The following is a 23,245-nucleotide window of genomic DNA, read 5'->3' on the forward strand; positions in this document are numbered from 1 at the left end:
ATACACATATATATCGTTGCTGAATCGTCGTACAGCACTCGACACAACTTTGCTAGGTTCACAAATCACTGGCTGCCGACCGCCCACCACTCCACCCACGCCCATCTGGTCTCAAGAAAAAAAGAAAAAAAAATACTCCAAGAAAACCTTTGAGTGTGAAATATGAAAATATGAAAATAATGGAAGAATATCAATATGCAAATGCGTCCCACAGTCTGGAGAATGCGTCGTTGGTCCCCCCTTTGGAAACTAATGACGATCGAATGACGCAGGCCACCGCCACCAAGAGACGACGCGAGTTGATGGGAGTTCAGTGACTCACTCTGGAGAGAGAGAGAGAGAGAGAGAGAGAGAGAGAGAGAGAGAGAGAGAGAGAGAGAGAGAGAGAGAGGGAGATTTATAGACATAGGCACATGAACTGCATTCATATAAAGAGGAGAGAGAGAGAGAGAGAGAGAGAGAGATTTGTAGACATAGACACACGAACTGCATTCATATAATGACCATAGGTGAAGAGAGAGAGAGAGAGAGAGAGAGATCTGTACATACATAGATGCATGAACTACATTCAGAGAGAGAGAGAGAGAGAGATATCTGTACATACATAGATTCATGAACTGCATTCATATAAAGACCATAGATGAAGAGAGAGAGAGAGAGATCTGTACATACACAGATACATGAACTACATTCACAGAGAGAGAGAGAGAGAGGAGATCCATTTGTACCAAGATACGTAAACTACATACGGTTATAAATGTACGAGAGAGAGAGAGAGGTAACGGAAAATTGATATTGATATTGATATCCGTTTAAGTGGACCCAGTAGGAGAAGCAAGCAAGCAAGCAAGCAGCAGGCACATCATCAAATGACTGTTACCGGTAACAGCTGGTGTAGTTCGGGTATGCTTTTGATGTTACCGACAAGAATGTTCGCTTCCGCCCTCCCCACCCCCCTCTGCGCGACGTGGCGATGTCTGTTTGTGCATAAACGTGTTTTTCGTTTGCCCGTTCGTTTGTGCGTGTTTGTGATTTAATGCTTGCAGAAATAAAGTCTCTTGGTGGTCTAAGAGGTAGCAGGTGGTCTGCCCCACTTATTTTCTGACTGTACTTTAGTTATATATTTCATTTGATTGTGGTGTCAGCTGTCAGGTACTCACATCTGCCTTGACAATTAACCTACAGAGCTCCAATCGTTTCCTCTAATTGTTATAATAAGTTAACCTACAGAGCTCAAATCACTTTCTCTGGGTTAGAATAGGTTCGAAGGTTCCTATGTTAGTCACCTGATAAGGGTCATGACGACAAACTCCCCTCAGTCAAGCTCTGCATTCTTAGCCTAGGTCAGGACGCAATGGTTTCAGAACACAATTTGCCAGCTATTTATATTACCTGCCTGGCTGGAAACTGGTGATATTTTGGTGTCTGCTGGTAGGAAAACTGCAGATATGTTCTCTCTGTCTGCCTGGAAAAAATCAGTGTCACTGGAATACCTAGAAATCTTTAGATAGATATATAAATGCAAAAGACCTCAGAACAGAATTTTTTCATCATCTAATGGTTGAGACCAGCCAGTGATAGATACAGTAATTTAATCTTATGGAATTCTATTTCTTCTTTGAGATCTATTTCAGTACAGTTGTCTGATGTTACATCAGTGGGCTGTTTGCTGAATAGGAACCATGTTGACATAAAAAAAAAAATAATTTTTTCATGAAATCGTTGCCACCAGAGACATGAGTTTGTTATTTTTTATATATCTAGTGACCATAATCTTGTTTGTTTTTCTTAATGTACATAATTAACTTTATGTTTATATTACACTGAAAGTGGGTCCCTCTTTCTAAATAAAACTAATTTTACAATTTTACGCATTCTGCACTGAAAGAGGGTCCCAGAGTTCAGTCAAACTCTGTTCTATCTCCAGTAACTTTGGTCTGCTCTGTGTCACCCAAGGACTGACAATGCCACCCACCTAATTTGCCTGTTTGAACACTGCTGTATTTTGTTTCTCATTGCATGCTACAACAACAACAGAGGCATCAAAAACAAGAAGAACGTGCCCCCGAGTTCCTTTGTTGCCCTGAACCCAATCTGTGACAGGGGACAGGTCTTCGTTGACTGTGTCATCGTGTGAGTAGCTGGACAGTGGCGTAGGGTTGACAATGAAACTCTCCCTTTAGATTCCTTGTAACTGTTGATTCGAATATGACGTAACTTGCTTGATTTTATCTTTGCTGTTGCTGTAGGACGTTGTCGATCTTGGTAGGCGCTACGAGGAGTCGTGAGTTCCCTTGGGAACAGAACGAATGAAGACCTTTTGTTATAAGCCAGACTAGGATCTCCTGTCTAAGACAAAAGTATATATATATATATATATATATATATATATATATATATATATATATATATATATATATATATATATATATATATATATAAAGTATATTGCGCCTTTGTTTAGTAATGTGTAACCGTAGTTGAAATAGTTATGTACGGCTTAGCGTAGTCATATTGCAAAGGGTATCATTCTTATATGCTTTTGTAAACAATACTTGACGCCTTTTGGATTTTGTAATTAAAATGATTTAGTTATATTCAAAGCCATCGTTCCTCTGTTCCCATAAGAAGTGAGCTATGTACCTGTTGGTTATATATATATATATATATATATATATATATATATATATATATATATATATATATATATATATATATATATATAAAAGCGCTGACTACCTACCAGGTATATAATTCACTGCTTAGATCAGCCGGAACAAAGGAGGACCATTCTTTGGTGTGTTTCGTATAATTTATTTTGTCTCTCCAAGATAATATTTGCCAACCATCTCTGATTTAAAACAACATGACTTGGAGATTCTTGGGCCATGGAATGTATCCCCTCGAGATACATAGCCATCTTACAAAGAACTGTTTGAGATACACCCTCTGTAAAATGGGTTTCCCAAAAATTTTATGTTTGGCAACAAGTCTCTTGTCAGTGGCTTCTTATTCACGGGTCTTATCTCCTAGAAGAGTTCTTGTATCACGCTTCTTAACCTCAAGATAGCACAACAGATTATGTGCGCACTTGCAGAGAGAGAGAGAGAGAGAGAGAGAGAGAGAGAGAGAGAGAGTTAGCGTGTCATTGGGGTTACTGATAAACTAGCGATAGCAGCTAAATTAATAATTTCGTATGGAGAGAGAGAGAGAGAGAGAGAGAGAGAGAGAGAGAGAGAGAGAGAGAGAGAGAATTACCGTGTCATCAGGGTCACTGATGAAACCAGTGATAGCAATAACATTAAAAAGTTCCTGTGTAAAAACTGATAAAGTATTTGACTGATTAAAATGTCAAACCTTCACGCTTACAAGGTTAACTAAATGTGACTGCTAACTTGAGTTATAAGTGAGGAAGCGTTAGAGTTAATAAGCGTGACGGATGACTTAAGGTGTGAGATTGTGATATGAATAATGTAGCTGGGAAGTTGTAAACTGGACACATTCTCACACTGGACCAAGTGGCCAAGTTTGGAAGTTACGCTTCCTGATCTGGACTGGAAACCTTGTGACTGTTATCTGTCCAAGAGAGGTACCTTTCTTTCTTCAGAGTTTCCTAATATACATAGCCCAGTCTGAAGTCTACGTTTCCTCATCTGGACAGGAAACCTTGTGACTGTTTTCAGACCGGAAGAAGCATCTTTCTTGAAAGTTTCTTAAAATATATGATCTTTTCATAACAGTGTCTCTGAAGCCATCAGGGAACTTCATGACTGGACTTGGAAACCTAGTGACTGGTATGATACCAGAAAAAGGTACCTTTCTTGAAAGGTTTCTTAAACTGTATGATCTTATCTGAACAGTGTCTCTGAACCTATTATTAAGCCCAGTCCACAGTTTTCATGACTGGGTTTGGAAACCTAGTGATTGTTATCAGCCCAGAAAAGGTACCTTTCCTTGGAGTTTCTTTAAATCTAAGATATTATTAGAACAGTGGCTCTGAACCCATCGAGAAACTCAGTCTGTAAGCTCATGAGACGAACAAAGAAAGAGTTGTCCTGATCTAGACAAGAAACCTAGTGACTGTCATCACTTCAGCAGATGCATCTATTCTCAAAGTTTCTTAAAATATGCAATTCAAGCTTCCAGAGAATATTGCAGTGTTCATTGAAAGAAGTAACAGAAAGCAACAGGAAATACAGAAAGGTAAGAGATCAGTTATTAGAAAAGAAAAAAAATAATTAACAAATTAATAAAGAATTAGATAAAAATGCAAGCAAATCAACAAAACACAAGAAATATTATTTGATCTAAACAGTGTCTCTGAACTCATCACGAAACCTAACAGACGAAGCTTAACAGACTTACAAAGAAAGAGCTGTAAAGGGGAAAGACACGATACAAAGCCATAAATAAATTAACACATTTATCAAGAAACAGATACAAATATAAGAAAATTGTTAGAACACAAGAAGAATTCCTCGTAGGGGGTTAGTGCCGTCAGTGTACCTCAATCGGTGCACTGTAAGCATTACTTAAGGTTCTTTGCAGCGTCCATTTGGCCCCTAGCTGCAACCCCTTTCATTCCTTTTACTGTACCTCCATTCATAATCTCATTCTCCCATCTTGCTATCCACCTTCTCCTAACAATTGATTCATAGTGCAACTGCTTTGAGGTTTTACTCCTGTTACGCCTTTCAGACCTTTCTACTGTCAATTTCCGTTTCAGCGCTGAATCACCTCATAGATCCCAGCGCCTCGCCTTTGGCCTAAGTATATTCAAGATATTCAAATCACCCTTGAGAAACCCCAGTCTGTGAGCTTAACAGACGGACAAAGAAAGACCTGTTGAGGGGGTGGGGGGGGGGGGGGGAGACACACGAAGCATGACCTACTTGCTGGAGGAAGGGAAAAGTCAGTCACCTTCAGGACAGAACTGATCAAGGATCTTGGCGAAGAGGGAGCCGAGAGTAATGACAAACCTCTTGATAATGATCACTTATTTTGCAAGAGGAGGAAGAAGAAGAAGAAGAAGAAGCTCTTGTCCTCATTACAGAGGCAAAAAAAAGCGAGCGTTTTCCAGTGAATAACCTGAGTCGTTGGTGCACAGAGAGAGAGAGAGAGAGAGAGAGAGAGAGAGAGAGAGAGAGAGAGAGAGAGAGAGAGAAATGGGAAAATCAACTCGTATCACAATGCTTCATGGTATTTGTTCGGTGTTTAGGTGGGGGAAAAGAGAGAGAGAGAGAGAGAGAGAGAGAGAGAGAGAGAGAGAGAGAGAGAGAGAGAGAGAGAGAGAGGTTGTCATGACAACCGTTGGAGTTACCCAACCCCAGCCATTGCCCTCCCCTTTCGTCACTCTTCTGGAGAGAGAGAGAGAGAGAGAGAGAGAGAGAGAGAGAGAGAGAGAGTTCCATCCCCTTCCATCACTCTTCTAGAGAGAGAGAGAGAGAGAGAGAGAAGGGATCGGATTTTCATGAGACTTTTAATATACAGATTTCTGGCATAGAATAACCTCTCTTGCTGGCGAATTGCTGGTCATTTGGTATGCAAATTAGGTCGTAATGTTGCCTGCTGCAATTACCTTAATGGGTATATTATTTCTGTTCATTACAGTAATAGTTAATTATTACTTTTCTATTGATGCCTACCCGCAACTGACATTTCTAGAGATCTCATCATATTGACCACTGCTTCTCTCTCTCTCTCTCTCTCTCTCTCTCTCTCTCTCTCTCTCTCTCTCTCTCTCTCTCTCTCTCTCAAAAATCTAGATTCCCCAATTCAGACTTAAATGTGTCAGAAGTCTTGGAGAGAAAATGAAAAAAGAAGTAGTGAAAAATCAGATTTACTTACAGTTTTATATAGTTATTTGTTAATTTGTTATTTTGGTTTTTCCTTTCTGATGACTGATTTCTTCTTCCGATATTTCCTATTACCTTCTGTTACATTCAAATTACACCATAATATTCTTTGGAAGCTTGAATTTCAAGTCAGTGGCCCCTGTGGTGGGCTTGTTCCATTTGAATAAGTTCGTCTTCTGAATAATAATAATAATAATAATAATAATAATAATAATAATAATAATAATAATAATAATAATAATAATAATAATAACACGTTGTGCATTTTATTGTAAACAAATAAATTATTGCTGAAATCCACACTGACTTTTCAGTGTATATTTAAAAAATATAATCTGGAGATCGTGAATGTTGGCAAAAAGAATATTGATCACAAACTCAGCTCGGCACTTATTGCACTGAAGAAAATATTCTTACCTGAACTTTCTCAATGTTCTTAAGAGCTCATAATTGAGGAAAGCAGGAAGGAAGACTCTTTCTGTGGTGAGAGTCATCTTCAGCGCTTATTACTGGACTAAAGTAAGGAATTCTATATGTTAATGACTGTGATGAGATGTGATATACCAGAAGACTGCATTACAGGTTTCTCGTAGGAGTTACCTATTGATGGTAAATGTTAGGGAGGGACATTTAGGAATATATGTGTATATTTTTACGTTTATGTTTTATGTAAGTCTTGAAGTCAAATGTAAGCATATGTCCTGTATATGTTTTTCTTAGGCTGATTAGTCAGTAAAGCTTCCTGGAATGCGAAACTGTTGGGGACAAATTAAGAACTCCTACCAATGTACACCGCGGCCATTTTCTGTATTGTGCTTTTTGCTTAAGTTGCAGTATTATTATAATCATTATATAATTTCCAACAAATGTCTTCCTTGTGTCACAGTATCATCATAAGTGTTACTGAGTCATTCCCGATGAATCCCTACTGTAACATCCTTTCTCCAAAGGTATTCACAAAATCAGCGGACGCTTGTGACATTTCAACGTGCTTTTTGAAGAGTCCTGCCTACCCTCACTTGTTTGTGACTTAACTTCCTATTTCTCTGTTCGCAGGACGTCAGTGCTGTTCGTTTCCGTGTCGTTCATCATCCTGATGATGATATCGTTAGCGTGGCTCATCTTCTATTACATACAGAGGTTCCGGTACATCCACGCGAAGGATAGACTGGCGGTGAGTGTTATAGCAGTAGTGTTTTGGAAAGCTGCTTCTCTGAAACGGCTCCCCCTGTAGTAATGTTAGTAGTAATTAGAGGGGCGTTCTTTAGAACGGCTCGTCGTTTAGTAGTAGTAGTAATGTGAAGGATGTTCTTTGGAACGGCTCGTCCTTTAGTAGTAGGTGAATGAGGGATATTACTTGAAACCGGTCACCCTGTATCTGTAGTAGTAGGAATGAAATAGGAGGGACATACCTTTGAAACGGCTCATGAGAGAGAGAGAGAGAGAGAGTGAAGCATCACCACAGACTGGCGTCACAACAGCAGAGGGCATCGACGCTGAAAATTCGCCGTTCCAATGAAAAGCTGATTAGTACTGTGATAAAAATCATGATAAAAATATAGGTCCATGATCTTGAAATACTTCGTTTACACGTACATATATTGTTTATAAATGCTTATATTTGCATATACAATGCCATAGTCATATCTGTCAATGAAGTTTTCCCTTATAAGCTCATTTTACTTTTGTCTTTCAGCGCCATCTGTGTAATGCGGCCAAAAAAGCTCTTTCGAAGATCCCAGTCAGAAATTTGAAATCAGGAGACAAGGTAGGTACTCCTTTGTAGACTTTTCAATCCTTCATTATTCATCAGTTCATTCATTTATAACTGTCGTTATCAGTACAGGATCCTAGGACTGATTTTGATAACTTCATAGTTAGATTTTGAACTTACATTTAGTCTCAACATATACACAGGTTTTTTTGTAGTTTTATATCTACAATTTTCGATTGTATTCGTCAGTTCATTCATTCATGATTGTCATACATCAGTTAATTCATTTATGATTGTCATATTGTTTAACTAGAGACACTTTCAGAATTTAAACTTATATTTAGTCTCATTAACATTTACACATGTTTTTGCAGTTCTATATCTCCATTTTACACCGAGAATATTAGTCATTAAACGATTGCGCAGGTGGATATTGCCTAGCGCGATTTCAAGCCTAAAAATAAATGTACAGCGCATTTTATCGTATTTTGTCATCAATTTCAGCTGTATAGCCTTGCAATAATTGAAGCTTTCTCACTATGTGACTTTTATAATTGTTTATAGACATTTACAATATAAGCTGAATTTGTTGATATTTGCTGAAACATAAAGCATGACCTTGTGCAAATTGACGTGTCTGGATCGAACTGCAAGTTTGAAGTAAAATTATCATACGAAACCATAGTTTGATGAAGAGATTTTGGCACCATAGACCCCTCTCCAGGCGCAACCTTCCTTCCCTCTTACCTCATTCTACGACCATTTCAAGAATGAATGAGGAACATAACTCTGACCGTAAAAGTAAATAGGTTCTAGTGAAGGCCACCAAGTATTCATCTGTGACACTTGTGGGCCAAACACTTCAAGGATCCTTATTGAAGCAAAGTGCTAAAGTGCTCCCATCGTGAACTTGATGCAATGATGATATTATTGCCACGGCACATCATCTTCAATTTATCCAGGGCTAGGTTTCTTGGCCACTACTGCAGTGCGCTACAAAGAACGAGGCCCAGTTTGTAGAATTAGCTTAAACAGTTTGGGAAGGACGCGTATTTCCCATCAGCACCTTCTGTTACTTCTTTCGAATGAACGCCATGAATAATAATAATAATAATAATAATAATAATAATAATAATAATTGGAGGCTTGAATTTCAAGTCAGTGGCCCCTGTGGTGGGCTTGTTCCATATGAATAGGGTCCATCTTCTGAATAATAATAATAATAATAATAGAACAGCGTTGAAATTAATCTGCAGTTTACCTTTGAATGAATAAGTATATAAGTCTTTTCAAATGTCTTGTAGACATGATCTGGAAAAATCAGACAGAAATGGCGTTTGTCTGTCCTGACCCATTAAAAAAAAAAACAAGATAATTGCTCACACATTGCTACGATGACTGCTAAAACGAAAGGCCTGTTGTTTACAATTCTGTCAGACTAGCTTCTTCTTCTTCTTCTTCTTTTTTTTCTTCGCAGGAGGTGACGGGTGACAATGAGTGCTGCGCGATTTGCATCGAGCCTTACCAAGTCTCCGACACCATCCGTATTCTGCCGTGCAGGTGGGTGGCAGCTGCTGCGCAGGAGAGAGAGAGAGAGAGAGAGAGAGAGAGAGAGAGAGAGAGAGAGAGAGAATATAAAATAAATAACAAAAAAGGCAGTAGAGCGCACGTGAAAATGAAAGCCCTTAGCACGTGGAGACGATGAGAGAGAGAGAGAGAGAGAGAGAGAGAGAGAGAGAGAGAGAGAGAGAGAGAGAGGTTTAGAGTAGCATTAGCAGAATTTCATTTGAAATGTGCTAGTTTTCCATACTTCCATAACTCAGTGAGACAGAGAGAGAGAGAGAGAGAGAGAGAGAGAGAGAGAGAGAGAGAGAGTGAGACAGAGAGAGAGAGAGAGGTTTGCTATGGCATCAGCTGAATTTTATTTGACTACACTTTCATAATTCAATTAAAGCGTGTGAGAGAGAGAGAGAGAGAGAGAGAGAGAGAGAGAGAGAGAGAGAGAGAATTTCATTTGAAAAATGCCGATTCTTTACACTTTCATCATCCAATTAAAACTTACGAAGGCCACAGAGAGAGAGAGAGAGAGAGAGAGAGAGAGAGAGAGAGAGAGAGAAATTGAAGGTTTACATTTCATATTATCGTCCAGATGACGAATTGAAACTCAACATATATATTTTTCTCCCTTCTTCAAAAATCATAATATTTCTGTTTGAAAATCACAAGATAAAAATGCATGAAAAAAAATCCTTTCACTGACAGTTTTTTTGATTAAAAAAATAAAAAGTCTCCAGTTTTAATTTAAATCTAGCCAGTATTTCATTTCCTTGGAGAAAAAAAATTGTTTTTCAAACTTCAGTGGTTTTATATGAAAGTGTTGCCTTTTTCAACATAATTTCCAGACGTCTTGGTAAATCATACCTGTCTTAGAGTAATTGTTAGGTGTATCAGGCGTCACAGTTACCAGGGTCACTGAGGCCGAACTCTTCAACTGATTGTTTTCTTGTCACGTGTCAATTAAACGTTTGTTTGTCACGTGGCAAAAGCTTTCTTGTCACGTGTCAATTAAACATTTGTTTGTCACGTGTCAAACTCTTTCTTGTCACGTGTCAATTAAACGTTTGTTTGTCACGTGTCAGTTAAACGTTTGTGTGTCACATGACAATCAAATGTTTTCTTGTCATGTGTCAATTAAACGTTTGTTTGTCACGTGTCAGTTAAACGTTTCTGTGTCATATGTCAAACGCTGCTGTGTCACGTGTCAATTAAACATTTGTTTATCACTTGTCAATTAAACTTTTGTTTCCCACATGTCAAACGTTTCTGTGTCACGTGTTAGTTAAAAACGTTCTAGTCACGTGCCAATTAAACTTCTATTTGTCACGTGTCAAAAGTTCCACAAATACTGCGTTGATTCTACATTCAATTCATTTCTCTGTTCCTCGTTCCAGACATCAGTTCCACAAGTACTGCGTTGATCCATGGCTGTTGGAACATCGTACCTGTCCCATGTGCAAAATGGATATCCTGAAGTTCTACGGATACGTCGTAAGTATCGAAGTGTCAAATTTAACATACGTTCATTTTGCCTTACTTATCACTGGTGACCTCAGAATTTGCAAGACATCTCTACCCCTAAAACAATTTTCTCCTTGGGCTGTTAATCACTGACTAACATTTTTTTAATATTTACTTATTCGTTTGTCAATTTATCTTTGTTTTCGAATAACTGATCTCTTCTTTCTGTAATTTCTGTAATCTTGTCACTTCTTCCAAATGAACGCTGTAATATTCTTCAGAAGCTTGATTTTCTTCTGGATAATAGTAATAATAATAATAATAATGATATTCTTTGGGAGTTTGAATTTCAAGTCAGTGGCCCCTTTGGTGGGCTTGTTCCATATGAATGGGGTTTATCTTCTGGATAATAATAATAATAATAATAATAATAATAATAATAATAATATTAATTTGAAATTCTTTGGGAGTTTGAATTTCAAGTCAGTGACCCCTTTAGACTTGTTCCATATGAATAGGGGTTCATCTTCTGAATAACAATAATAAAAAAAAAACTTCATTGATCTTATAACATATATAAACGTGCTTCTTCGTAACAATATAAGTAATTTAGCCTCTGTCATGTAGTAGACTTTTTTCATTCCTGGGACCTATGGGGTCATTCAACGCTGAAGCCGAAACTGACAGTAAAATGTTTGAAAGGTGTAACAGGAGAGGAACCTCGAAGCAGTTGCACTATGAATCAATTGTTAGGAGAGTGGAAAGTAAGAGAATATGGAAGGAGGTGCAGTAAAAGAAATGAAAGGGGTTGCAGCTAGGGCCCAAGGGCACGCTGAGAGAGAGAGAGAGAGAGAGAGAGTGTGTGTTTTAGATTCTGTAAATGGAGTTCCGTAAGGGGGTTGTTTTGTTTTGGAACTCTCTGAAGACTTATTTGTTTCCATAATGTTATTCAAGTATCCCAAAGCTCATTCAACGCTTTACTGAAGAAGACCAGAAGGTGTAGAGATTATTCACTGCTGGAATGAATAAAAGATTTGTGTTGCTCAAAGCAGTATAATAATAATTAGAAAGTCATGAATAACACCTTTTGAACCAGTAAGACGCCATTCTAAGTAATATATCACTTGAATATATTTACTGAAAATTGAAAAGCATTTTAAAAAAATCACCGTAAATAAAAATATCAATTTAAATTCCTGTCAGTTTTTATATACATCAATGAATATGTTTACTGAATTGAAAAGCATTTAAAAATTCACAGTAATAAAAAATAATTTAAATGTGTCACCTTTTACAAAATAGTTCGAAGAAAATCACATTTACAAGGTAATGCAGATTCTGACGAACATTAAAATTCCCTCCTGAAATACCTAAGGTTCGCAAATACCACATTTACGAAAGATTGTATTTCTAAAAAAAAAAAAAAAAAAAATCAGCAAACTTTACCTTTTTGAATCTGTTGTCTAACTTTATGCAAATGAGAGACAAACTAACACTTATGTATATATGCTTCTTTTAACCACAGTTTTCTGGTAGTACTGAGACAGTGTTGCCAATGGACGAAGTTGTCTTTGAAATAACAGTAGGCCTAATATTTCTTTTTTAGTATTCATTCTCATACCGCAAAAGTGTGTGTGTGTATATATATATATATATATATATATATATATATATATATATATATATAACAGTAGGCCTAATGTATCTTTTTTAGTTTTGATTCTAGTACCATAATGTGTATATATCTATCTATCTATATATATAAGTATATAAAACAGTAGGCCTAATATTTCTCTTTTTAGTATTGATTCTCATACCGCAAAGTATGATACCATTTCGCTCTGATAGAATTGTAGCTGTCGAACTGATCTCTTGGTATTAGTAATTAGCATCAAAAATAGCTTTTGTAGGGACGTAATTGAATAAAATCAGGTTAGTCAATGCTGAATCATTTAGTAGAAACAGGCTATCAGCCAGTCATGTCACGTCCATGCTTAATATATATTTTCCTCATTAACCATACGGTTAATAATCTCTAAAACACTTCATACCTGCCACTCTGGTATTCCTGCATGCTAGAGGGACATTAGCATATAGACTAGACTCTAGTTAACTAAAAGTAATGCTTTCTAGATAAACATGTCTTGAAAGCAAATGCTTTCATGAGGTACATTAGCTTACAGCCTACATTCTACTTTGAGAACGAGCTGTAGAACTGTAGATTAAGTGGCCAGAATCCAATAGAAAATATTTTGCTAGTAGTTGATTCCTATTTAGACGAGATTTAGTATCTCCAGGGGTCAGATTAAAAGGTATTGCTAACCACAAGCTGATTCCTAATTGGAAGCTCCTGGAAGTATGGTAGATGGTGATGAAAGGGCTTAGTTATTCATTTAGGTTATTTATTTATATTTTGCTCTTTTCTTTCCTTTCTTCATTCCTCATTCATCCAGCTGTCTACAGAGGGTTTTGTTTTTCTCTAGATTATACTAGATTTGTACTAGATAGGTAACTAAGGTCCCTTTTTTTAGCCTGACCAATTGTATTAAATATTATGATTTTTTACCCTTTCACACATGAAAGTTTTATCCATAGTGTCTCAATGTTTATGTTTAGTCACCATTAATGTTTGTATCATCGTTTTTCCCCACGAAATACTGTCTTGAAGTACTTCTAATATATCCTGTTCTGCCCTTTATTCCTTGTATTCATGGCTTTCTTAGGATATTCATTTTAATACCAAAAACATCCCATCTTAGACAACAACTCTTAAATTCACATGTAGGACTCCAGACCCCCCTCCCTCACTTCTGGAAACTAATGAACATGTATACATCCACAGCTAAGCGACAGCGAGGAGAGCGTCCTACAGCTAGATGTGGCGGAGGATACCTCTGGTGCAGACATAGAGGCACAAGATCCTTTGCCGCCACCTCCTTCCTCTGCAAATGCTAGAGGCAGCGGCGTGTCGCAGGTGGGTTTAGAGGGTCCTTCGTACGAAGGAATCTTGCTGGTGAAGTTTGAGTTCTTGAAACTTTCTGTTTACTGTTATTTAATAAGAGGTCTAAGCCTTCTTTCCAATGTTTGCTAATTATTTGTAATTCCATAAAGAAAGTTGAGAATAAATATGAAAGTTAGTATTGTATTCTCTTGGGTTTTGTAGCCCTGATACATATGTGAGGATTGCTCAACCCACAATGCCCTATACACTTTCCTTTCATTAGCATGTAAACGTTATCAATGACACAGCAGTGATTACTGATAATCTTTTCATTCATAAGTTTGAAATTCTTCATATGGGACAGAATAGATTACCCATATGTAAAAAAATTTTTAAAATACTACATGAAAATATACAATAGTATAATACTCATGTTTTCCATATAGTATATCAGCTAACATGAGCTGGAACTATACATTATGTTAGTATGTTATTGTCAGCTCTTGTATGTAAGGCAATTACAGTCCACAACTTAGATGCAAGTCGATAAACTGAATTCTTTAGGCAGTGTATATAATTTTAAAAAGATTGTATTCATCAGTTTTGTCATTTCAAAGTACTGTTCATGACTGAACAATAAAAAGAAATATATAAGGAACGTTAAAAGTTTCTTCAACATTTCCCATAACATGAGTTCAGAATATCTCTCTCAAGTGACTTATGATCAAAAGCAGAATGGGTTTTTGTACATTATTACAGTTATTTAATCATTATTTCCCCATTGATACTATTTTACAAATTGCTGTTTATTTTGATGGGGACTATGCTTATCATAAAGCTTAAAATGTGTTTTGATAATATTTTACACACTGCCCATAGATTGTGATATCAGTCATCACTGCACACAAAAACCCCCCACACATGAATGAACAAGCAGTGATAAACTACAATACATCCCTCTACACCTACTCTGGATGCTGTGCCCAGTACAAAACACTGTAAACGTATGCTACAGAACTCAATAAACAACCACGAACAACAGTCGTGTGTTTTAAGATTCCAATCTTCCTCCGCCTGTTGTAGGTTATGGTTGTACCCAGACCCGAGCCTGCTGGCACTGACATGTCTTGTGGTGACGGCTGGTCGGAATCACCCGTTCCGGACACCCCAATCTCTCCGGTCCATCAGCCAACAAGCGCTACTGTTTCTTCTTCTGTTCCAAGCAGTGCCGCTGCCTGTTCGGTGCTGCGCTCTGTGATTGACTCGGCCAAAACGCGAGTTAGTCACTCTGGAAGAGTGTCCCATTCTAGTCAAACTACTCCTCTTTCATCAGCAAAATCACAGCAATCAGCTTCTCGGGCCACTGTGTCATCTCTCCCTGAAATAGGTGTGTCTGTGTTGTTGGGGTAGATGTAGAGGAATGCCCTTTAAATCAGATATTTATTGATGCACATCAGTGGAAGAGACAAAAGCACTATACTTGTCTGTCAAGGAAGGGGATACAGTGCTTAGACTGTTCATCTTCTTTCTAAAATGCCTCATAGGGAAGAGAGGATTAATATCCCGCCTGTGTGTTGTTCTGTGTTGTATTCTCACCTTCTGTTTAATCCTTTCTTCTCTGAGGCTTTCAGTTGATGGTGGTCTTAGAATTACTTTCAAATTCCTTGTTGGTCCCAGAACGTAAGTGATCATTGCTGTAGAGATGAATTAAATTCGATCTTTCTGTCAAAATTTTGTCCCCCATGTGCACATAAAATAGCAAAATTAGTGGTAGTTTTGTGTCCAGCATTGCTTATCAAAGTCATGAAACTAATGATTTGCAAAGTAGTTACTCTACTGACAAATGAGAATCTGACATTCAATGTGTATCATTTTAATGTGGCAAAATTGATCATGTCAAGGTGTATGTATTCATTTCAAGGTACACTACACTATTTAAAACCTCAACCTCCCAGTTGAAACCTACTCCGTTAAATGTATTTGTTTTATTTCAACCAATTCATCTTCCAGATGTGTGTTTAGGGGAACAATGTCCAGCCGATACTTGCGTCCAGATCCCAGAGAGGCACGACAACATGGAAATCTCGTCGGTTTGCTCCGAAGACTACGGTGACTCCAGAAGCGTCGAGGATGCGATGGGCTTGCCCTTCTTGGCTTCTGCCGTTCCTGGTGGGGAACACGGCAGCAGCGCCACCTGTAGATCAGTTTTGATACCGTGTGAGGTGAGTGGTGCAGTAGAACGAAAAAGAATACCAGCTCTTCAGGAGGAGGTATCATATGGGCTGCTTGCTGGGCGAGAATGACAGCGGAGGACATACCGTAAGGGCTGCTTGTTGGGTATGATATCTTGTCTGAACAATAAATTAATCAGTCCAGGGCAAAATTATAGTAGCCTGCTAAGAATCTGTTCTTTGGAACTGGCTGGTGACTGTCCACAGCCATGGCATTTGATTTGTAATATCTGGTTGGTGGTAAGCATTATAGGCTTCAGCTAATCATGAAGCTTCATTGAATATAGCCTTGAAGCAGAGGGGACCTCACCTCTCAATAATCACATGAGGCCAAAACCAGAAAGCTGCAACAAATTACTGTAACTGAATTTCTCAAATTGTTTCATTATTTCCAGCAAGAATTCCCCAGAGTAACAGCTATACTGTAGATTAATTTTAGCACAGGAATAAAATTCAGTCTTGTCAACCCTTACAAAAGCTGAAGAGAAATTGACCTCATAATGTCAGTGAAAGCTATATCCAGAAGTCATGTGCAACCACAGAGACATTTATAATTTTCAGTGACTTGGAAGCACTATAGAGACCCTTCAGAAGTAATGTCCTAATAATTCCCTCACAGAAAAGATTAAGTTCGTGAAACTTATGTCAAAGTTTAAGCAATCTAGATCCTTGTAAATGCAGGCTTTAATACAAATGTCTCAATAAGGCAGCCAACTCTGCAATTATTGTAAACAAAGCAACTGTAACCATTAATATCAGTGATTACTTAGCACTTCTAAAACCCATTACAGTATCTCCAATTAAAGTAGATTATATCATGATGAATCTAAGAGCAACAGACCCATCACTGACTCGTGGCGTTCTACATACCAACCAGAACATCACATTAGTCATTTTATCTCTTTGAGTGGTCACCCTTGTGTGACTCATAAATACAGTATTTTATAAATAGCCTACATGGCATCTAGATACATAATGCTGGTCAACACTTACAGATCATAGACATTTCTTGTTATTTTCCAGGTGTGCTAGACATTTTGCAAAAGTTCACATTTTATTCTGATGTTAAAGTAGACACTAATTGATGTGCCTGCTTGTTTAGAAAACGATATAACCATAAGCTATTTTAAAGACTGTAAGACATAAAGAAGGGAATAGGCACGAAAAAAAAGGAATTTGTAGGTATATAAATACTTTTGCAAAGCTATAATTGATAATTTATTCAAATGTTAAGTTTTAACCCATATTTTGAAGTTGTTGGCAAATCATCTTTCTTTCTTAAAAAGATAGTTTATGGTTAATTTGAATATTGATACTATTAGTAATTTCACTGTACAGTAAAACTTTAAAACTGCATTTCCTATTATCTTCTGTAACTTCTTTTAGATGAGCACCATATTATTTGGAAGTTTGAATTCCAAGTCAGTGGCCCCTGTAGGGTTGTTTCAAGGAAATAGGGGTTTATCTACTGAATAATAATAAAAATTATTATAATAATATATTCTCCCATCAATAGAGACTTTACAGAGTAACCCTTTCTGTATATTGAGACTTTTCAGAGTAACCCTTTCTGTAGCCACCAGGGCCAAGTGAACACGATAACCCTCTTTCTCTGCAAACGGTCATTCCAGGAATCAACAGTCACTCCCCAGCAGCCTCCTTCCGTCCCACCAAGTGCCGACACGAGGGTGTCATCTGCAGAGTCATCTTCCTCCTCCTCCTGCAAGGAAGACGCCCTGCAGCACCAGCAGCAGAGGTCAAGCAGCAGCGGCCGTTCGAGGTCCCTCTCCAGAAAGAGGTCGTCCGGGTTCAGGACGCGGTCGGCTTCGAAGAGGAGATCGGCTTCGCACGCTAGGTCGTCCTCCTCCAGGGGGGGCAGGTCAACCACGAGGCAGAACTCCTCGTCCCACTCTGGGGCGTCCGCCAGGAATTCAAGAGGGTATTCTCGTCCTTCCAGTCACGTCATCAGTGTGTCACACGTTTAATGTCACGGTTAGATAAGCATTAAGGAGGACAAGTGTTAAGAAGTACTGTCATTGATTGCAGGGATCATGCTACTACCCCTAGAGGTGTCATTGTCTGTGATTGAATTACTTGTGACAACTTAGGTTTATAAGGGTCCTGTGTAACTCCGAGTTACAGCAGCCATAATTGTTCGTAAGGTGTAGTCTGTACGACCACTGTGAGATTTATTGTTACGTGCAGTTCGCGATTGGGAGTTTTTAAGAAAACGAACTTACGAGTGAGCTAGTTAGAGCATATTCCCTCCTGAGGTTGTTCAAATCGACTCACTTTTTGTGATTCAGACTTCTGAATAATCTAGAGACAATGGGAAGGTATGAATTATTGAAAACAATCCATTAAAAAATCATCAGGTAATATTGTGATATATATATACTTTCTTTACTGAAGTGACTTAATTATTTCTTTTGTAGCTGCTAGTACAGTATTTAAGAAGCTTTTTCATTTTGGAGCTATGAATACTTTATTAGACCCTCCAAAATACACTTTGGTTTCAGATGCGCAAAGCGAGTGCATCTTACCGTATGTTGTAAATTGCTCAATGATACACTTCGTGATGTAGAGTCAGTGTAGAAAACGGTTTTAGTACCCCAAAGAGTAGCTTTATTTCACGAAGAGGTGGTTTGGTGACTGTGTGAAGAGTAGGGCAAGAGGAAAGTGATATACAGAAGAAATGAACGATTAGAATTGCCATTTTGTTACTTTTGATTTATGAACCTTTTGTTTCTTTCTATGGGACCAAATTTTGAGTGATTACCTTTCCAAACATGGTCACATTTCTTTCTGCATTCCCATGAATGCAATATCTTTGTTTCATATGCAACTGTGATCATCACCTTGCATGGTTATACAGAAAAGAGTGTACAGGAGATTCACTTACAGCAAAATATCTTTTACAATCTTGTGAAACCATAAAGACATTATTTTTTACATTTTTAGTTATTCAGACTTGGCCATTGAGGGTGTTATTCCAGAATTCTTAGATTGTTTCAGTGACAATTGTCAAAACATTTAACTACTGCACTGTCAGTATAACCAATGAGAAGGTGAGGAATATTGACGATTTGTTACGTTTAAGTTTTCCAGTCTCAAAATACCATTCATAACGAAATAAATTGTATCCTATATAGGTCAGGAAACAGGACTAACCTTAGGCAAATTGGTATACAGTTGAGGAAATCTGTTTCATAGATTTTCAGTCAGTTTTCCAGACCAAGTCTAAAATGTTTCAGATGGCATTTACCAGTCAAAGAATAATTACTGAAAAAAGTGCAGAAATTTATAATATTAACTCCACAGGGCACGAGAACCAAAATACAGTGTACAGTACTGTATTTCTCACAAGCTGTGTGGCTGTAACTCAGCCAACATACATCCAGTTCTTCGTTTTAGGGGAATCAGTGAATATATTGTGAGAATATTTTTGCAGCCAGTGATTGAAGCTGGAATAGCATATGCCTTGTAATTCAAGTCATGTATACGGTTAGTACTATGGATTGATATGACATCAGTCTTTCCTTATAGATTTGGTATGTAAATGAATCAACTGGAACTAAATTGAGTCTGTCTTAGGAGGGTGTCATCACAGAATGACTGTGACATAGCAGTTTAAAATCCAGTTAGATGCAAAGACTGAATTAATTGACTGTATACATGCAACTTATTTCAGATGACTGTACAATACTTTTATAAAGAGTATTTATGCATAGTATGTTTTTATTCTTTGTCATTTGGTATAATATTGCACTTGTTATGCTCGTTTTAAATAATGTCATTTGAAACATAAAAATCCTAAGAAATTTACTGTTAAATATCCAACATGTTTTATATTTTTAATCTCAGAAATGGTCATCAACGATTTGATAACAGTATAACCGAAGATTGGCTGTAAAAGATTTGTAAATTCTTCCCATTTCTGCGACTGATCCTGCATTGAGGGTACTGTCATAATTTTAGTTTTTCATATATTCTTCAAACCCATTAGTTACACAACAGATCATAAATTTGAAACTGTAAAGTGAGACATGCAACTACTGTAAATAAATTATTTAAAATTTGACAACATAAAGGGACTGTCCATTTCAGCTGCATATGAGAAAATTATACTCACAAGTGCAGTTCATAAGCGTGATTTTGTTCAACACTTGTTTTTTTTTATGTTGGTTCACACATGTGCCAAAGGATTTAATGCTGTGTTTCCAAAACTGCTGAAGATTTAACAGGATCATTTCTCAGCACTGTACTGTAAAATGACAATCAAAGTTAGCAGCAAGGTTTGTCCAGAAACTGGTCAGATACAAGGAGAAAGAAGAACCTGTTAATGAATGTTTTGTTATGTTTGGAGAATGTCATATCCTATTAAATAGCAAGGCTAGAGTATACTAGGTTAAATTAAGGGCAGAGTGTGAAGTGGATACACGTAGTGCATTGCTTAGTGGTAGTGTGTATTTGCTAGCAAGGTGCAGTGATTACAGGTATCAGTCCTGAAGCTTGGTGATATGAAATATGATTAATATTCATTTGGTAGTGCCTACTTAAGAGGCCACTTTCAAATAGAGAGCAAGTGTAGAGAGAGAGAGAGAAAGACGAAATACCAAGCCTCAGTACTTAAAATCTTAATGAAATTACCTTGCAGTATCTAATATTTATTTGAGTCTACAACAGAATTTCTTGAATGCATGGTGTCTTGTGTAAGTGTTTGTATACATCTCTCTCTCTCTCTCTCTCTCTCTCTCTCTCTCTCTCTCTCTCTCTCTCTCTCTCTCTCTCTCTCTCTCTCTCTCTCTCTCTCTCTCTCTCGCCTTCTGTATTTTATTACTGAAAATGTTTGACAAAGGGGGTTTTCACTCAAATACATTCAGCTTTATTTGAAAGGTATTTTGGTGTGATTCTGTTGGTTGAAACTCTCTCTCTCTCTCTCTCTCTCTCTCTCTCTCTCTCTCTCTCTCTCTCTCTCTCTCTCTCTCTCTCTCTCTCTCTTTCTGTATTGTATTACTGAAAAATGTTGGATAAAAAGAGGTTTCACTCAAATATCTTGATGCAAGCAAACTGTTGTTATCTGAATTAGCAATGGCAAGGTATGAAATCACCCAGAAACTGAAACCTTTTTTGCAAAATGCCACTTTGTAAGGAAACATTAAATATTTTGTAATTCTTTTTGTGTAGCCGACTGGAAGAGAACAGTAATATTTGAGAGTGAAAAGCAGTGAGTGAATATAGCATGAGTGCAAGGCGTTCTGAAATCATCCATTTTATACCTGTACAGAGGTCATAGACTTGTTAAGTATCTGTTGATATTTTCAATGTGTAAAAAAAAAAATACTATTACCACTATATTTGTTTGAATAACGAATACAGTAATCATTTAAGACTCCCATAAAACTTGTTAACTATAGAAGGTTAAGTTTTGACGTTGCCATATCTTATGGGGGGGGGGAGGGGCATGAAGGGGCATTATGTTTGGATCTCACTAGCAGTAAGATACCCAAGGGTGCTCGAACCTCCTTCGAGTATTATCACTTCCAATCGATGATTCGTGGTTTTTTTTTTTTTTTTTTTTTGTAAAAAAAAATGAATGATTTCGCAGTGCAGTACATATATATATATATATATATATATATATATATATATATATATATATATATATATATATATATATATATATATATATATATATAAAATGCTGTTCTGTCCTACTATTTATCACCAGACTGTTAACAGTAACTTGTGTTGTATGGCTGTTCCCCATAACCCACCAGTATCTCTGAAAGGTGAATAAAGATATTCAGTTATGCAAGTTGTTTTACTTTATTTCCTTGTTGTGCTGTGGTGTCAGTGATGTTGTCTTGAGCTGAAGGGTTGTGTGACTTTATAAGGTATCCCTAAGACATCCTGTTGAGATCATCAGTCTTCCTACAGGACATCAGCAAAAGGGGGCATTTACATCAGAGAACCAGTTACTGATACTTTGGAGCCAGTTACTGATACTTTGGAGGAGGTTCAATAACGCCACTGGAAGAATCTATGGAGGATTAGGGCTGTGAAGTCTGACACTGAAGCCCAGACCTCACAGTTACAGATGCTATAGTTAAATGCACTGCTACAGGAAGCTATTTCTTCTTTCTCATGCTGTGGTGGTAGGCCTAATATTACCTAGAGTGACATGGACCCTTCGTTTTGTTGAAGGATTGTACTTTAGGATTACATTCTTCAGTTCTTCTTGATGAAAAACTGCAGAAAAATGTCACCATGTCCAAGCTCGTGGCTTAACCTTCTCCAGATCTGCCTCATCACTGTTGGTGATCTTGTCAGAGAAACCTTACCAATCAACTTTGTCTGAAGCATTCAGAATCTTCTTGCCTGTGCACTGGCAGTTGGGAAGACCCTTCGAGTCATTGACTACTTGACTCCATAATGACTTCCAACATCCAGTGGCCAACGACTATCTATTAATTTATGGTATCTGCAGCCTAAGAGATAAGTACAGTTGCATCTGCTGTTATGAAACTTAAAAGAAGACCCATTTCGGTGCAGTCACGGTTAACCTCAAAGACAGAACTAATCCCCCAGAAGGCTGGGCTGGTGTTAGTCATCTCCATGCACTGAAAATGGCAGCTACCTCTCTTTGAGACATTAATAATGACAGTAGCAATTACTCATATAAATACAAAGTGCTGTCAACACCTTTCACAAGAACTGGGAGACAGAATTTGGGTCTATTGCATTACAATAGGCTTCTCCTGGTTGTCCTGAGTTTAAAGTTGCAGATTATGCGGCTTGTGCCCTTTCTACACCTAGTTGAATGTAATGACCACTTTACGGCAAGGACCTGTTCAGTCATAATGGCAGTTTAATTACTTGCATCATTCGCTAAAAAATAAAGCCAGTTTCTTCTTGACACCTTGCTTTCAAAGCTGATCTGATCAGTGACATCAGCCTACGTTGGCCCTTGTCAGTAATCAGTTAAGTGATAAGAACTGAAGTCAAGTCAGCTACCTTCGACAGAGACTACAGAAGCTCCTGTAACCAATACTGAAGTTGCAACAGCCCTGAGGAGCCTGATAGAGGTGGCAATGAGCTACAATAACGCCTGGTAAGTCAATATAGTGAATGGCCTCTCATTTAGTTAGGCTTTCATTTTAGTAGGGAGTCAACATGAATAAAACGTCGTCAGTGATATTAAACGAATAACAGGGATGTTTATAAACAATTGGTCAAATCATCAGGTTACTGTAAGCCTACCGAGATATACATTCAGTTACTATAGACCTAATTACTTAGTAAAATAAGGCAGAGGTGGGTGCAAATTGAATTATACAAGTACTGTACGTAGTGAACTATTGTTCTTTGTGGTAAAAACAGCGGTGTCTGCAGTAAACAGCAAGGAATGCGGATTTGTTAAATGTTCATGAGAGTCAGGGCTGACTTAACATAGTGGTACTCGGGGAATATGTGGGTAGGGTTA

The 23,245-nt window shown here is 37.6% G+C and overlaps 1 protein-coding gene across 10 annotated transcripts in view; it reads left to right on the plus strand.

Moving 5' to 3' along the window:
- LOC136826080 (E3 ubiquitin-protein ligase goliath-like) overlaps positions 1-20,772 on the plus strand; it is a 117,391-nt gene extending 96,619 nt beyond the window's left edge. For 3 of the 10 annotated variants that reach the window (XM_067083040.1, XM_067083038.1, XM_067083039.1), the window contains 8 exons: positions 6,912-7,029; positions 7,552-7,623; positions 9,047-9,129; positions 10,521-10,617; positions 13,430-13,561; positions 14,612-14,915; positions 15,539-15,750; positions 17,391-20,772. In XM_067083040.1, the coding sequence (XP_066939141.1) occupies positions 6,912-7,029; positions 7,552-7,623; positions 9,047-9,129; positions 10,521-10,617; positions 13,430-13,561; positions 14,612-14,915; positions 15,539-15,750; positions 17,391-17,744 (1,372 nt within the window). In that variant the 3' untranslated portion in view covers positions 17,745-20,772. Of the gene's footprint in view, positions 1-2,037; positions 2,134-6,911; positions 7,030-7,551; positions 7,624-9,046; positions 9,130-10,520; positions 10,618-12,112; positions 12,170-13,429; positions 13,562-14,611; positions 14,916-15,538; positions 15,848-17,390 lie in introns of all 10 variants that reach the window. The other 7 variants (XM_067083037.1, XM_067083031.1, XM_067083035.1 and 4 more) reach the window with 5 other exon arrangements.
- Positions 20,773-23,245: the final 2,473 nt, after the last annotated feature.

This window comes from Macrobrachium rosenbergii, chromosome 40, assembly GCF_040412425.1.
Source record: "Macrobrachium rosenbergii isolate ZJJX-2024 chromosome 40, ASM4041242v1, whole genome shotgun sequence".
NCBI lineage: Eukaryota > Metazoa > Arthropoda > Malacostraca > Decapoda > Palaemonidae > Macrobrachium > Macrobrachium rosenbergii.